The following is a 16,729-nucleotide window of genomic DNA, read 5'->3' on the forward strand; positions in this document are numbered from 1 at the left end:
GGAAAGAAATTAAGCAATAAATTGAGAATGGGACATTTCCATTTGAAAGCTGCTGTGCTCACAGAAAATCAGAGCTCAGGACCAGGCCTTCCAGGGACTGACTGCCAAGATCTGGTGTACCTGGAATGGCCTGATCCTGTTGGATTTCAGTGGTTGTTCGCACCTTAGCTAGAGCTTTATCCACCCCCCCCCCCACCAAAACATTCCTGAGATGCCTTCTGATAACTAAGGGTGAGAGATCAGCCCCTTGCAAAGGAAGGCAGCACAGGGTGGGGCCAACAGCCCTAGCTTTCCTCTCTCTCTGAATGAAATTGGGTTCACTGCAAATTCACAAGCTAATAGGCCGGAAATATCTGGCAGCCAGGACAAGTTCACTGGCAGGTCTGGAAGCAACAGCCCAGCCCTGGTCCCCCAGAAAATGAGTTCACTATATCCAGCTCTTCGAACTCCTCATTTGGTCTAGGCCACAGAACTCTAGGGCAGGAAGGGGAGGCCAGCTAAACGGCTCCCCCTACTGGCTCCCCCAGATCTACACCTCCTGAATGGGATATTCAATGCATCTCACAGAATGGTCCTCAGACTTTCATGGGACCCCATAAACATCTTTAAAGAAAATAGCTCAGACGATCTCTGGGACTTTGGCTTCCTCTTCCATAAATTGAGGGAGTGGAATAGTAAAGCCTTCCTTGCCTTTCAACCAGAAAGTTGTTTGTTCTCCTTTGCCCTGTGGGAGGCAGAAGAGAGTGCTGGTGAATCACTCAGGTGGAAAGGCTGCCTGTGAAGTGTGGGCTCTGGGCAGACAACTTGGTGTCCCTTGCTTGTTTACTGAAAATGTTGTTCTTAGCCAAAACTGCATGTAGACAGGAGCTGCCTCAGTGAAGGAAAGGCCTCTTTATAGATGAAACCTTGATTTCCTTGGGCTTTGCCGATAAGCCTAAAGGGATAGTCAGCAATGCTCTAGGAGGTAAGGGCCAGTCAAGGCTGAATTTCCCAGAAATTTCCCTGAATATCTTTAAAAAACAATAATAAAATTAAAAAAATAAAAAATAAAAAAAATAATAAAAATAACAATAAAATCTATTGAGCTCTTATGATCAGCAGAGCACCAGGTGAAGCATCTCATATACATGTCCACATTTAACCCCTGCCTCTCCCCTTTGAGGACAACTTTGTCACCATTCGCATTTGACTGGCAAAAAAATCAAGCCCACAAATCAGACAACCAGTGAATAGTAGGACACGACTCAAAGGGAGGTCTATACTGCTGCCTTCTAGAAAAATCTGCCTCTTACCTGAAGTCTATTGATCAAGGACAGCGTGTGAGGTTCAGGCTCAGCAAACTGGGGAGTTGCTGCCATCCTCTTCCCTTTCACTTCTTCCCAGGAACCCCCATACCCACCCAAACACCTAACATCATAGTAACCACCCACCACTTCCACCAGGAACATCTCTAAGATGTTCTTCAGAACATCTCAAGAGGAGCATCCGTTTCCCACCCCACCAAAGGCCGGTGTTATAGGGAAAGTTGAGAATGCATCATGGTGTATTTCAGACAGACCGGACAGAGGAGAAGGCAGAGGGGAAGGGAAAAGGTATTTAAATGAATTGAGAGGAGGTCCTGGTGCCCCCAAACCAATGGGCCTCTGTCTTCTCTATCTGGGCCCTTTCGAATCAGAAGGGACATAGGAGGCAATGTGGGCATGATAATTTCTGAGCTCGTCCTTGCTGTTGCTTTGTGAAAGAATAGATTGGTGTATTCAAGCAGAAGCCAGGAGACCATTTGTGGTCAAGAGAAAGGAGGCATCCCCTAGGGGGTTGGTCTAGGTAGGAGCTAAGGTGTTTTCTGTCTTAGATTCCATGTTTGACCATCTGAGGGAAGCATACAGTCTTCTCTGAGGGAAGAAGAGCTGGTGGTCACAAGAGCCTCCACATAGACCTTGGCAGTCTCCACACACCACAATGCAGAGACACACTCATCCCATCAACTTTCTCAACATCTCCATCAGCGACACAAATGGGGCAGGCAGGGTGCACTAGGTTGGTCTTACCTTGACTGGGATGGTGCCTCTCTTTTGCAAATCGTACCCTCCCAATGCCAGCAGGCTGGATGCAGTGCTCTGAGAGACATGAATCCGGAGAGCTGCCATAAACCAGTTATTGCCTAGTTATTACCTTGGTTGTGGCTTCCATCTGGGGGTCAGGGGGCAGGGCTGCTGTGAAGAGGGAATACTGCATTGCTCACACTCTTAGGCTGCTAGTACCTCTTAGGAAAGCAAATCACAGACAACCTCTCTGAAGTCTGGGACTCTTGCAGTGGGACACCCCCAAACATTGCAGACATTGGTCAGACATTGTTAGTGTTGCTCAAGCTTTAACAGGTTCAGTTTAGAAACAGTAGGCAGAACTGACTCCATATGCAAGCTGGTACTCCCCATGGATGGAGGTCCGCTGGGGTCCTCAGGTTCCTGAGGATACCAGAGTTGGTGGTACCAGAGCTGGGACACATCACTGAAAACATTGTTCACAACCAGCCCTGCAACAAGAATCAGGATTGGAGCCTACATTTGGAGCTCCCACTTTCAAGATTTACTCTTAAAATCGTGACTTACAAGTGCAAGGAGAGGTTTAAACCAGTGTTTGAGACTTGGCTGATTAGCTTAAACAATGAAGTAATCAGAAGAGAAAATATTTTTGTGTGTTTTTACATATTGTGGAAAAGTTACAAGTTCAAAACAATGTTAACCTAAACATTGTGAAACTTAAGTCCCTAAGTAATTATTTTTTCTAGCTGATAAACAGCTCATAAATAGCATATATTGTCTACCAATAGCAAAATAATATGATATACCCTGGAGTTCCTGGCCATGGATCAATTCGGCACCACCAAAACCATATTCTGCATCAGGGATGGGAAAATTACCACCCTCCAGCCAAATCCAGCCCACCACTTGTGTTTACAAATAAAGTTTTATTGGAATATGGCCTTACCCATCGTTCGTATGTTATAAATGGCTGCTTTCATACTACAACAGTAGTTAAGCAACAGAGACTATGGCCCATAAACCCTAAAATAGTTACTGTCTGGCCCTGTATGGGAAAAGCTTGCCAACTTCTGCTCTCCCTTTAAATGATCTTATTATATGTGTCCTTGACTGTTTAGAATTGAAAATCTTGGAAGGAAGTCATATGTGTTCTCACAGCAAGCACTATGCAAAACCCTGTCTACAAAGTTTGTGATCAATGTTGTCTGAGGTGATGATCTTATCCTCCAAACAGAAAATAGTAGACAAAATGAAAATGGGTCTTCTAAAAACACCCTGTGGTTAAAGATAGGAGACTAGAGGGACAGTGATCTTGTATTTGCAAAGTTCTGCAAACAGTACCCATGCAAACTGCTGCTTTCCATTCTGGATGCCATGTTCACAGTGTCTCCGAACAGACAGTACCTGGGCATGGTGATTCCCACAACACCAGCCACTACAGGACCTACGAAGAGAAGAACAGAAGGGCATAGCCAACCTGCATTTCCCGAGGGCTGGACTCCGTGATACACATTAAGTCAACAAAGGCAATTCAACAAATACTCAAGTGCCTAGGCAAAGGTTGGCAATAGATCTTAGGGTCTGCAAAGAGGCAACCTACAGAACCCACAGACTTTTGGTGGAAAACGACATAATCAATTATAATTTTTTTTTTAATCCTTACTTATTTTTGAGAGTCAGAGAGAGAGAGAACATGTAAGCAGGGGAGGAACAGAGAGAGAGAGACAGAATGCAAAGTAGGCTCCAGGCTCTGAGCCATTAGCACAGAGCCTGATGTGGGGCTCGAACCCATGAACCATGAGATCAAGATCCAAGCCAAAGTCGGACGCTCAACCGACTGAGCCACTCAGGCGCCCCATTATAATTAACTGAATGTTTGTAACCCCCTCCCTCATTCACATATTGAAGCCCTAACCCTCAATATGATGGTATTAGAAAGTAGGGCCTTTGGGAGATAATTAGGTTTCGATGAGGTTATAAGGGTAGGGCCCTCATGGTGGGATTAGTGCCCTTATGAGAAGAGAAGGAGACCGCAAGGCTCTCTCTCTCCACTATATGAAGACATAATCAGAAGGCAGGCTTTGGCAAGATAGGAAGAGGATTCTCACCAGACCCTGACCATGCTGGAACCCTGATCTTGGACTTCCCAGCCTCTAGAACTGTGAGAAAATAAATATCTGTTGTTTAAGTCACTTAGTCTGTGGTATTTTGTTATGACAACCAAGCTAAGGCAGAAATTAATGACAGTGTTATTAGAGATGGAAACTAGAGATGGAAACAAAACAACTGGGGCACTAATGCTGATTAGGGGTCAGGTTTTATTTTAGTCAAGCCCCGGAGGACAGGTAGGAGCAGGGCTAGCTACATAGTTTGCAGGGCCCAGTCTAAAATAAAAATAAGGGACGCCTCATTCAAAAATTATTAAGAAATTGAGAAAATTAATATTATAATATTATTATATTAATAACTAAGAAATTGAGACAGAAGAGCATTAAGCCAAGTGCTGGTCACTTTTGCACAGGTCACCTGCCCATGAGTTTGACAAAAACCAGACCAGATCAAAGGGCATTTGATGCAGAGGCATGGGGGGAAAGTAGCCTGGTATAACTGTCCTACTTTTTGGTCTCCTCCTAACTTCTGGTTTAACACCTTGGAGTCTCTGGGTATCTTTGCTGTTACCAAGTAATCCGGCTAACTGGAAATACGTGTGCAAAGACAATGTGAACTTTTGTTTCCCTCAAAAGATGCTACCATTCAATTTCCAGGTCCTAAAAACGTCAGACTTAGGACTTGAATCCAGAACCACCTGCTGCCATACCTGGACCACAAGGCCACCTGCCATCAGGGCTGGCTACCTGTGTGGATGCCATTCCTGATCCTGAGCTTCTCCTCAGGCACGTGCCCAATCTGGAAGTGGACAGTGGCACTGAGGAAATGTAAGGACATCGTGGCAATCTCGTCCACACGCTGGATTCCATTGCGGATAGGAAGTCCGCTAGCACCCATGTATGCATCTCCAATGGTTTCAACCTGAAAATGACGCGACGGAGTGGCCTTGTGTTCTCCAAGAAAAAGGCTGGAGTAGCGGCGGGGTCAGAGACCAAGGCCCTTCATTACTGAGCCCTGCTTTGATTCCCTGCACTTTGGAGAGTCATACTCCCTGACCTCCACTCCATCCATGTCCCAGCATTTCCTCACGTTTCTGCTCTTGTCCTGGTTCTTCCACAAAGCCTTTCTTCCCTGAGCCCTCCTATGCACAGTCACAGTTTTCTCCTCTGAAATTTGATAGTGGTGGTGACCATATTTCCTCAACTCAAGTTTAAAACCAGTTAAACAGACAGTAGTGTGGGAATAGGGTAAATCTTGAGGGATCACATGCATCCATCAAGTGGAATTCATCTTACCCTACCAGAAATGTCTTCACCCCATACAATGGCTCTTCAATACATTTATACATATCTATACATTATACACAATATATACACTTATGTATAAATGCATGTATCTGCCTGATCTGTCCTCTTCTCTCCCCTAATAAATCCTAATAAAATTAGCTTTCAGATTCCTCATTCTCATTAGAGAACCAATGACCAGTGTCAACTTTAAAGATACAGCCCTGGGGCGCCTGGGTGGCTTAGTCAGTTAAGCCTCCGACTTCAGCTCAGGTCATGATCTCACAGTTCATGCGTTTGAGTCCCGCGTTGGGCTCAGTGCTGACAGCTCAGAGCCTGGAGCGTGCTTCAGACTCTGTGTCTCCCTCTCTGCCCCTCCCCCGCTCCTGCTTTGTCTCTCTCTGTCTCTCAAAAATAAATAAACGTTAAAAAAAAATTAAAGATACAGCCCTTTCCAGATACATTTGCATCTTAGCAGAGTCCAAAGATGATGTGGTAAAGGTGGAATTTCAGGCATTAGCCAGGCAGTGAAAACACCTCTGTCTACCGGTCACCCCAGAATTACACAAAATCAACCCATATACAAGTCAGATTGCTTCTAGGCTACCTCTCCCCACCATGGGTACATCCTTTGGACATTGAAAGTGATTTAGTATTAACTCATGCAAAACATAACCCGGAAAACAATGCCAAGAAGAAATCCCAGAGGAAACCCTCCTAAGCAGAGTAGCTTTGGTTTTGAGGTATGTGTGATCTGCTCTTGGAGATTATCCACACACCTTTTCTTTCACCCTTAAACAGAGGCAATATCTGTCGGGGGAACATTAGGGATATAAGGGCATGCCACTGGGGGACATGACCACACTGTCCCCCAAATCTCCCCAGACCCCAGGCCACAGGTAAAGCCCTGCAATCACGATCGGAGCTGGTGCACCTGTGACTTGCCCCAGGCACATGTGAGCTTGGGAACCCTGCAGTCATGATGTGGCCCCATCAGAAAACTCAGAAAACACCTGAAGCAACCATCATCCTCACCACTTAAATGAAGCTAAATTATTCGTTGTTGCTATCCTTCCCTGAAAAATCAGTTTTTACTCCGGGTGACCATATTCATACATACCCCCAAGTAGCACTAGGCAGACGTTCTCATTTCAGCCACAATTCCGATCATCTACACTTAGGAGTCTGTCTTCACCTGCATTGCTAAGGATCACGGTAACAGCAGTGAGACTCACACAAGGTCCAAAAACAACCTTGAAAGGTGAGCCTCTCTGAATCTGAAGGAAATATATTCTGGAGGGAACTGGAGGGATTGGCCAGTCGAAGGGCAGTGCCTCTTTAGAAATGTGTTAACAGCCAGATAAAATAATGGAAAGAAACAAGAAGCAACTGGGGATTATTGACAAGCACATTCATCTGTGATTAATCAAGCCCTTTTCCAAGAAAACGAACAGGAATAAAATATTGAGTTTCTGCCACGAACTGAGATGGACTGCCAGCCTGAAATAGAGCCTTCCTCCTGGCTCACATCTAGGGCTGGGTCCATCCTTACTCACGCCCTAGAGTCGGCGGACAAGGAGCGTGTTCCCTCACAGCCCCGGGGTATGTCTCACCTTATACACATCATATGTTGTTTTTTTTTTTTTTTTAATGTTTTTATTTATTTTTGAGACAGAGAGAGACAGAGCATGAACGGGGGAGGGTCACAGAGAGAGGGAGACACAGAATCTGAAACAGGCTCCAGGCTCTGAGCTGTCAGCACAGAGCCCGACACGGGGCTCGAACTCACAGACTGTGAGATCATGACCTGAGCCGAAGTCGGACACTCAACCGACCGAGCCACCCAGGCGCCCCCACATCATATGTTTTAATGATGTGATCAAATAAGCTGTACAGGTCATTAAGCAGCTTTACCACTTGCAAGGGGGAGCCGAGAGAACACAGTTTTGTGAATCCAACAATGTCGGAGAAAAAGATTATCACAGACTCAGAATCTTCTGGTGCCACGGACCTTCCAGCTATGAGCTGTTCTCCAGTGAAGCCGAAACCAAAGAATAGAGATTGGTTTTGAGCGGACTCTTATTCACCTTGCCTCCTACAAACCCCTGCAAAATCTTTCCGATAGGTCCTTTTGCGTCAGTGGATTAGATTTTCGGTCAACAAAATCCATCATCTAAAGGGATTCTTTTGACACCCATTTTTCTACTTGCCTTTTCTCCGAAGAGATATTTTAATTGGTGGGTATAAACTGGAGGCGGGGGGCAGGTCACAGAAATGCCTTTGCAGTAAGGATTTTTCTCCCGGAGGGCATCCCATTTTTCTCTATTGGTTATAGAGTTTGAGTGTAAAAATGCAATTTGCAGATGTGAAGCAAAAGGAAGCATCCATCAATCCACAAGTCAATGCGTTTGCTTCAATCAACCAATCTCACATTAACACCTTCAAATCCCCATCTCTTTGTCAAGACACGCAAGAAGGGTGCAGAAGTTTTAATAGCCGACGCTTCTGCCAAGTTTTTAGACAGTGTAAAGGTGCAGGCAGAGCCAAAAAATGAAGCAAGTTTTGAATCTGAAGTCATGGGTGCATATTGTACTGTGCAAAGCCTTTGGAGCACAATCTGAAGTACTGAGAAACTAGCTATTAATCAGACTCATGAAACTAAAGCGCCATCTAGTGGTCTGTCTCCCATAGCTGCATCCGCCATCTTCCCTGTTAAGAGACATTCTCTACTCCTGTGAATTCAAGACTTCAGGCAGGTCCTTTGCCTCTATCTCCGTTTACAGGGTGTACCAAATTGCCTGCAAAATGCTTGACTCATTTAGAAGAACCTGAGTTCCTCTTAGGAAAAGAACAAAAAGTACTCTGTACATGGGGCCCCTTAGATAGTGATGCTGTTGCTTTCTGGGTCCTTTGTCAAGGCCCCCAGTGCTTTGGAATACCTTGGCAGCAGCATTGTGGACAGAAGCCTATCCACCTTCCTCTTCTCCGCCATCAGCTGGTTGGTCCTCTCTTCCACCACGTCCTCCAGGTGATTGGCATACACCTCCAGCTTGCTCACCATACTGTCTAGGATGTTCACATGGCTTTAAAAGAACCCAAAATGAACATCTTTTTTTCCAAGAACATTAGGGTCACAGTAGAGCACAACATCCAGCTATACGTTCCAAGAAAACACGTATCACCCTGAAGGTTTCCTACCTAAGGGCTGCCAATGGACAGCAGTGGAATGACAATGGCAGTGAAGCCATGGGGTGGGACAGAGACTGTCCTTTACCAGCTCTGTGATCTTGTTCTACACCCTTCATTTCTCCAAGCCTCAGTTTCTTCATCTGGAAAATGAGGATAATAATGCATACCTCATAGGGCTTTTCTGAGGATCCAGGGAGATGATGGGTACACAGTGCCCACAGCCGTGTCTGCCACTCAGCAGGTACTCAACAAATGGTGGCCTTCACTGGCACTCCCCCATTTCCCAATATGCTCCATATTATCATCATGGTCAGTCAAAAATGTATATTTCAGGATGGGTCTTTTTTTCCCCCCTGAATAATACCAGCTATTTTCCTTTTGGATGACATATGTAAGGGGGCACTTCTAGACCCTGTAGGCTCTTGTTTTAGAAGGGTCTTCAGAAAAATCATTTAACTACCCCATTTTTCAGATGAGGAAACTGAGGCTCACACAGGAAATAGACTTGCTTTAACATCGGGGACCAGATTTTTTTAAGTAAAAGTCATGATTGACCCAAGACATACCATTCAAAACAATTTTGATGTGGAAAATACAGAATACAGGGCTGTTGTGTTAAGAATGCAGAGCAGACTGGCCAAGTTAGGAGTAGATGCCAGAATCCCAGCCCAGGGTCCTTCTATAAACTCAGGCTACTTCTATCATGGCTATGTCTGCCTATGTTCAATGTGCCAAAAGATGACACAGCTATCCTAACATGAAACAAGCTACTGTTGAGGAGGTTGTTTGAGAGGCATGAATAATTCAAGCTGATGACTTACTCTAAGGTTGGCGAATAGTTTCTTATACTATAGCCCAACCCCAACTGATGAGCCATGACCTTTGGAATGCTGGTTTGGAAAACATTCTGAGGTCATGTCAAAATTCCCTGGGAAAGAGAGCCTTGATTGATTAGAGATATCTGGAATGGACAAAGGAGGACAATGGATGTGCTGATGTCTGATACATTTTTGTGTCATTAATGAAATAAAGGGAGAATTTATCACCCAACTCTAGCCAGCATGGAACACGGTGCTTTGCATGTGACAGGCATTGAGTAGGTATATGATGAATAAATGAATGAACGGATAAATAACTGAATGAGTGGAGGAATGAATGAATGGGGTGGGCCACACAGAACCAGTCACAGCCATGTAGTTTTAAAATTCTAATAGTTAGGGGCACCTGGGTGGCTCAGTCTGTTAAGAATCCGACTCTTGATTTCTGCTTAGGTCACCATCTTGCTGTTCGGGAGACTGAGCCCCACGTCCAGCTCTGCACTGACGGTGCAGAGCCTGCGTGGAATTATCTCTCTCTCCCTCCCTCTCTGCTCCTCCCCTGCTTGTGCTCTCTCTCTCAAAATAAATAAAATAAACATTAAAGATATTTTATAAAAAAATAAAATTCGAATGGTTAAATGATTGGAAGAAAACGTCACACATCTAACTCACCCTTTGGAACTGGATTCTCATAAAATTTTCTTGATGGAAGAGAAAGTGGGCCTTTTCTCTAGAGATTCATCCCAACATGCTCTCGTCATGGCCACAATCTTTTCATTGCCCTTCTCCTCTGACAGGGAGGGTCGGAGTGGAACTGAGGCCGTGGGGTCTTTGATACGGCTGATGATTTCTGAAATTCATTTGGGGTTTAAATAGCAAAATGTCTGAGCTTTGGGCCATGTAGTACACTTCACTTTAAACATATGTGCTCTTAAATTTGTGAATTTAATGTATAAGTATATTGAATAGATTGGAATTTCAGAGAAACCTGAACATTTTATGAGAAATATTTGAGATCCTCGTGGAAAATGAAGACTCCTACTGTAAAACATATCAGCACCTTCTAATGAATCTGTTTTTAGATTAAGTTGTTTTTCTTCCAATGGAACTTTTCTTGAAGTACAGCATATCTCTATGTGACTTCAGGAGTGTATAAGCATCGGGATGGGAAACCCCCAAAGCACACCTTTTGCAATTTGCATTCCATATAAAATGTCACATAAAAGTTATCTTAACAAATAATAAATGTCACCATCATGTGCTGCCTCGGTGTCCAACTTTGTAAACCTGTTTTCTTTCACTTCTGCATTGGCTTCTACTGACATTTATTAAACATTCTGCTATACCAGGTTTTTCAGAGGAAATAATAATTTGAGAACAACGTATACATGTTTTTGTGTAAAAATACTGTGGGTGTAACAACATGGATGAATCTTAAGGGCATTTTACTAAGTATAAAAGGGTCGTCTGAAAAGGCTACACGCTGTATAATTCTGTTTATATGACATTCTAGAAAAGGCAAAATTATAGAGACAGAAAACAGGTGAGATACCGTTAGGAGCTTGGGGGGGAGAAGGTGCTGAACCCGTAAGTCACCAGGGATTTATTTAAGGTGATGAGACTGTCTATAGGGTACATGACACTGTGTATTTGCCAAAACCCATAGAACTTTACTGCACAGAGAGTAAACCCCAAAGAACACAAATTTTTAACAATATCAGTTGGGAGGTTGGACAACTCCAAGATAGAGGCAAACTGTGACAAAAGAATCTAACTGTATTATAACGGTATGACATTGCCTCGCTGAAGGGGATGTATTATAACTATATGACATCACCTGCTGACTTAGGCACTTCTGAAATGACTCAAGACCATTAAGACTAAACAAAAGGACCCATTCACAATCGCTGTATTGTAGACGGCAAGATTGGGGACAGAATAAAAACTTTGCAAGTACTAGACACATATACTGGGATTGGATAAACAAATAAATAAATGGATGGCAGATGGTGGGAGCCAGGATCTCACTGTTGGAAAGGGAGGCTATGGATAGCGGCGGGGGGGACACTGGAATAAATGAACCGTGTGGTGGTAATGGTGTTGGAGATGTTAATATGAACTCATGCTTAGCTTAGTATAGATACAGATGGGTAGACGCAGATATGAGAATGTGTATACACGGAGGCTAGTGTGCACATGCTTTTCCTTACTCTGTCCACTGAGAGGGGCTAGAAGCAACAACACCCCGGTTGCAATGAGCACAGTCAGCATCCAGGTCTTGGTTTCTAATATCATCCTCCAATAAAAAAGAACCAGTGTCCTTGAAGACATGGCTGATTCTAGGACTGAGGCAGGGAAATACAAGAGGAGGCTGAAGCCTCTCATGCCACCAGGAAGCAAGGCGGTACTAAACAAACCAGATCAAAACACAGCAATGGGTTTATATCAAAGGTGCACAGAAGTCAGTTGAAATGGAATGGCCAAAGATGAAACAACTGGAGCAGTAAAATAAAGTAGTATTAGATTACAATTCAGAGGATAAAATAAAGGTATAGTATAATATATAATATAAAATGGACACATATGTTATAATATAGATATGCATAATAATATAATACAATACAATATAATACCAATAATTGAATAAATACATAAGTGGGAGAGAAGAGACAAACCTCCTGTGGAGAAAAATTCCAAATAGTTTACATAGATAGTCTCCACGCAGGGTAGTAGAGTGCAACACCCCACTCCTTAAGTGTGGACTTCACATAGTGACTTCTTTCTTCGGGGGACAGTATAGGAAGAGGGGAACCAAGGGTAGTTCTACGGTGGAGAAACCTGACAAGCCTCAGCCAGGTCAATATCAACAGTCATGTTGGTCAACATGATAGTCAACAGATAGTCATGTTGGTTGTATGTACCCTTGACATGATGTAATGAACATGACATTTACCCCTGTAGCCTTCCTCCCAAGACATATAAGTCCAGTCTCATCATAAGGAAGAAAAATAATGAGACAAATCCCAAGTGAGAAACATTCTACAAAATACCTGGCCAGTACTCCTCGAAAGTACAATGTCATTAGAATTATAGTTTAAGGAACATTCTTGAAGAGCTTAGACAGACATGATGGCTAAATGCAGCATGACGTCCTGGATGGGATGCTGGGGCAGAAGAGGACATTGGGTCGAAAGCTAAGGGAATCTAAAAGAGTATGGCCTTTGGTTAAGAAGAAGGAGGAGGAGGAGGAGGAGGAGGAGGAGGAGGAGGAGAAATAATGTCAGGCTCTGTGCTGACAGCTCAGAGCCTGGAGCCTGCATCAGATTCTGTGTCTCCCTCTGTCTCTGTTCCTCCCCCGCTCACACTCTGTCTCTCTCTCTCAAAAATAAATAAAGATTAAAAAAAAATGAAAAAAAGAATAAGAATAAATACAAGTTATAACACTGTGTAAAATATGATCTTGTTTTTTTGTAAATGTACATGCCTGTGTTTAAATTCTTTTTTTGTTAACGTTTATTTATTTTTGAGACAGAGAGACAGAGCATGAACGGGGGAGGGTCAATGAGAGAGGGAGACACAGGAACCAAAACAGGCTCCAGGCTCTGAGCCATCAGCACAGAGCCCGACGCAGGGCGCGAACTCATGGACCACGAGATCATGACCTGAGCTAAGTGGGACGCTCAACCGACTGAGCCACCCAGGCACCCCTACATGCTTGTGTTTAAATGCACACTTTCAATGCCTAAAAATAATCTGAAGGACTAAACATAAGAAAGTTCTATGGGTAATTGTGGTTTACATCCCAAATGAAGTGTAATTTGAGACGTGGGACAACAATGGTTTTAAAAGAAGTCACTGAAGAATTACTATTGTTGCATCTTCTGCTTTCTTATCCTCAGCTCTAAGAAATATCATGAGAGAATCAATGAAATGATATAAAACTTTGAACCATGGGTTCAAATTCACATCATGGGCCTGCACCTCGGAACACGTGTTCATGAGCTAGTAACGTGCAGCCATCCCATAATCCACCAGTCACCAGTCACTCTATTGTCATTGTTCTTCTTCTTCGTTGTGCATCAGAATCAGGGGTGGGGGGGCTTCTTAAAGCACAGCTTCTGGGCCTATCCCCACAGTTTCCAATTCCAAAGGCCTGGAGCCGGGCCTGAAAATTTGCTTTTCTAATAAGTACCCAGGGGATGCTGAAGCTGCTAGTCTAGGGTTGCACTAGGCTTCTCAAAACTGTGGATCTTCAACATCATCTGGGAACTTGAGAAAAATGCAAATTCTCAGGCCTTGCCCCAGACCTACTGAGTCAGAGACCCTGAGGGTGGGACCCAGCAATTCTGTTTTTTTAACAAGCCCTACAGGTAATTCTGACAGCAACTAACATTTGAAAACCACTGGTCTAGTGTGCACAGGACATCAATATCTATTCAGTCCCCAGCACCGGGACTGTTTGTAGGGAAGTATGAGATGTTATTGGGAGAAGCGTGTTTGGCCACAAATTAGGTGCACCTTGTACTTTCCCTGATTGCAGTCCTGTGTATACATAGTCCCATATGGCCAGCTTTCATTGAACTTTGTGGGCATAAGACTACAATGAGGGGCAAATATACCAATTGGGTACAGTCTTCCCACCCCCGCCCCCACCCCACCTGGTGCAACCAGATGGCAGCTGAGCTTAGTGAGTGTGGCTGGGATCTTTCCTGGGCTCACTCTCGGAATATCTGAGTGGCTTCTTGGTTCTAAAGTCAGTTGCCCTTGGATTTGAATGACCCTTTTTGGATTAGTCTCCCCTCTTTTTCACTTGGCCATAAATTAGAAAGTGGAATCCATTTTTAAAGTAACTATATACATTGAGAAAGGATCCTGACTTGAAATTCTCCAGGGAATGCATGATCTAACGATGAAACTTGAGGGTGGCCATTGGGAATGGACTAGAAAAAGTAGGCATGGTGATAAAGAAGAAAAACCAGGAGGGAAAGGTGGGTTGAGTTGATTTAGCAACTGATACATGCACACCTCCCTATGCTTGTTCTCAGACAGTGGTTCTCAACATGAGCTGCGTGTTGGAATCACCTGCAAATGCTGATGCCCAGGCAGCCACCCAGATCGATAGTGTCAGCACCTCCTAGGCCGAGATCCAGGCATCAGTAGTTTTTAAAGTTCCCCAGGTAGTTCCAGAGCACAGCCAAGGTGGAAGATAACAGTGCTGGGGGGTTACACCTACTATTCTTTTTTTTTTTGTTTATCGTTCTTGATCAAATTTTGCTTTATCTCCCCAGCTTCTGCCCTTAATTCCATGACAGGATGTGTGTTAAGAGACAACTCAGCAAAAAAATGAACCTAAATATATCCTATAAAGACAACTGGGCAGCATTTATTTAAAAAATTAAATATACTTAAAATACATTTATCTCTTCAATCTCAAGCCCACAAAGATACAAGGCTGCTCACTGCATCAACTGTAATAGCAAGAAAAATGGAAAACAACCAAACTGTGCATCAATCAATAATACACAGCCTATCCTTACAATGAAAATTCTGTAGTCCTTAAGAAAGATTGAGGTAAATTTGTGTATGCACATATGAGATGAAAGATATCCAGGCAGAGGGAACAGCGTGTGCAAAGGTTCTGGGGTAGGAATGTGTCTGGCATGTTGGAGGCACATGAAGGTGGACGGCATGACTGAAATGAGCAAACCATAGGAGATGGAATTAGAAAGGTGTATTGAGGTGAACTTTGTTTCTCAAAGAATATGTCCATGTCCTAACGTCCAGAACCTACAAATGTGACCTTATTTGGAAAAAAAATGTCTTTGCAGGTATAGTCAATTATCTTGGGTTGAGGAGGTCATTTCAGATTTCCAGGTGGACCCGAATCCAATGACTAATGTCCTTATAAGACACAGACAAAAGAGACACATACAGAGGAGGAGGCAACGTCAAAGTGAAGGCAGAGATTGGAGAAATGTGACCACAAGCCCATGAAATCTGGACCAACCCCCAAAAGCTGGACAAAGCAGAGAACTGATCTTCCCTAAAGCTTCTAGAGGGAGCACAGCCCTGCCAAACCTTGATTTTGAACTTGTGCCTTATACAACTCTAAGAAAATACATTTCTGTCCACTAAACCCAGCAGGTATGTGGTTAACTTAGTATGGCAGCCATAGGACACTAATAAAGAATGTCAGAGGCCAGATCAGAGGCCTTTGGTGGTCCTGTCGGCCACTGTAAGGGCTTAGTTTTCATTCCCCAAATGGGAAGCCAGGGGAGGATGTTGTGACCAGAAGTGACATGACCTGACTCATTTTCCAACGGGATCACTCTGCTATAATAAAGTATGTAGTTCTGAGCTCTTTGATTGTTTTTGTAAGCAAACGGCAACTACTTTTTTTAATTAAAAAAAAGAAACTTTAAGACAGAAAAACAATGGAATACATAATAAGTTGATGAACACTTCATAAAAAACTATCATTTAAAAGCTAGCGTGCCACTGCCCATCCCCCCGCCCCCTGCAAATATAAGAAATAAAAGCTAGCCCACATGACCAAAGCCTGCCAAAGAGACTTTCAGCTTTACCGTCTGGCATCTCGTTGAGGTCAGCAAAAGGTCCGTGGTTCTGGTGGTGGACCTGCTCCGTCATCAGGGTGGCAAAGCTGTAAACATCTCCCTTTGGGGTCCCTGACCGGGGTGTCTCTGGAAGCCGCCGCAGCTCTGGGGCCGTCCAGAGCTCTGCAAAGCAACGGGTGTCATGAGGGAAGCATGGAGTGGGAGAGGGACAGGCAGAACCGGAAAAGTCACCCCTCTTTCTCAGGAAAACACAGAACTGAAAGTACCCAGCCCCCGAAAAATCCGCCCTAATGGTGCCTGACTTGTAGAGCGAAAAGGGGTCTGTGGGTACGTGAATGCAGACAGAACAATCAAGAAGGACAAGCACTAACATCTTAACTGTGGTTAACACCTGATTGTGCAGTTACAGGAAGTTTTCATTTTCCTTCCCCTTTCTGTGATTGTCTACATTAAAAAAAATTTTTTTTTTAACATTTACTCATTTTTGAGAGACAGAGAGAGAGCGTGAGTGGGGGAGGGACAGAGAGAGCAGGAGAATCTGAAGCAGGCGCCAGGCTCTGAGCTATCAGCACAGAGCCCGATGCAGGGCTTGAACTCATGAACCACGAGATCATGACCAGAGCCAAAGTCACACCCTTACCCAACTGAGCTACCCAGGCGCTCCTGTATTGTCTATATTTAAAAAACTCACTTATAGAGGTACGATTCATAGA

At 43.9% G+C, this 16,729-nt stretch overlaps 1 protein-coding gene across 1 annotated transcript in view; it reads right to left on the bottom strand.

Moving 5' to 3' along the window:
• Positions 1-284: 284 nt before the first annotated feature.
• Positions 285-16,729, bottom strand: part of LOC131492446 (guanylate cyclase 2G-like) — a 48,212-nt gene continuing 31,767 nt past the window's right edge. Inside the window, 9 exon segments of the mRNA XM_058696052.1 lie at positions 285-724; positions 2,049-2,140; positions 3,388-3,486; positions 4,898-5,072; positions 7,048-7,063; positions 7,299-7,476; positions 8,375-8,517; positions 10,114-10,291; positions 16,026-16,178. Coding sequence (XP_058552035.1) covers positions 620-724; positions 2,049-2,140; positions 3,388-3,486; positions 4,898-5,072; positions 7,048-7,063; positions 7,299-7,476; positions 8,375-8,517; positions 10,114-10,291; positions 16,026-16,178 — 1,139 coding nt within the window. The 3' untranslated portion in view covers positions 285-619.

This window comes from Neofelis nebulosa, chromosome 13 (assembly GCF_028018385.1).
Source record: "Neofelis nebulosa isolate mNeoNeb1 chromosome 13, mNeoNeb1.pri, whole genome shotgun sequence".
NCBI lineage: Eukaryota > Metazoa > Chordata > Mammalia > Carnivora > Felidae > Neofelis > Neofelis nebulosa.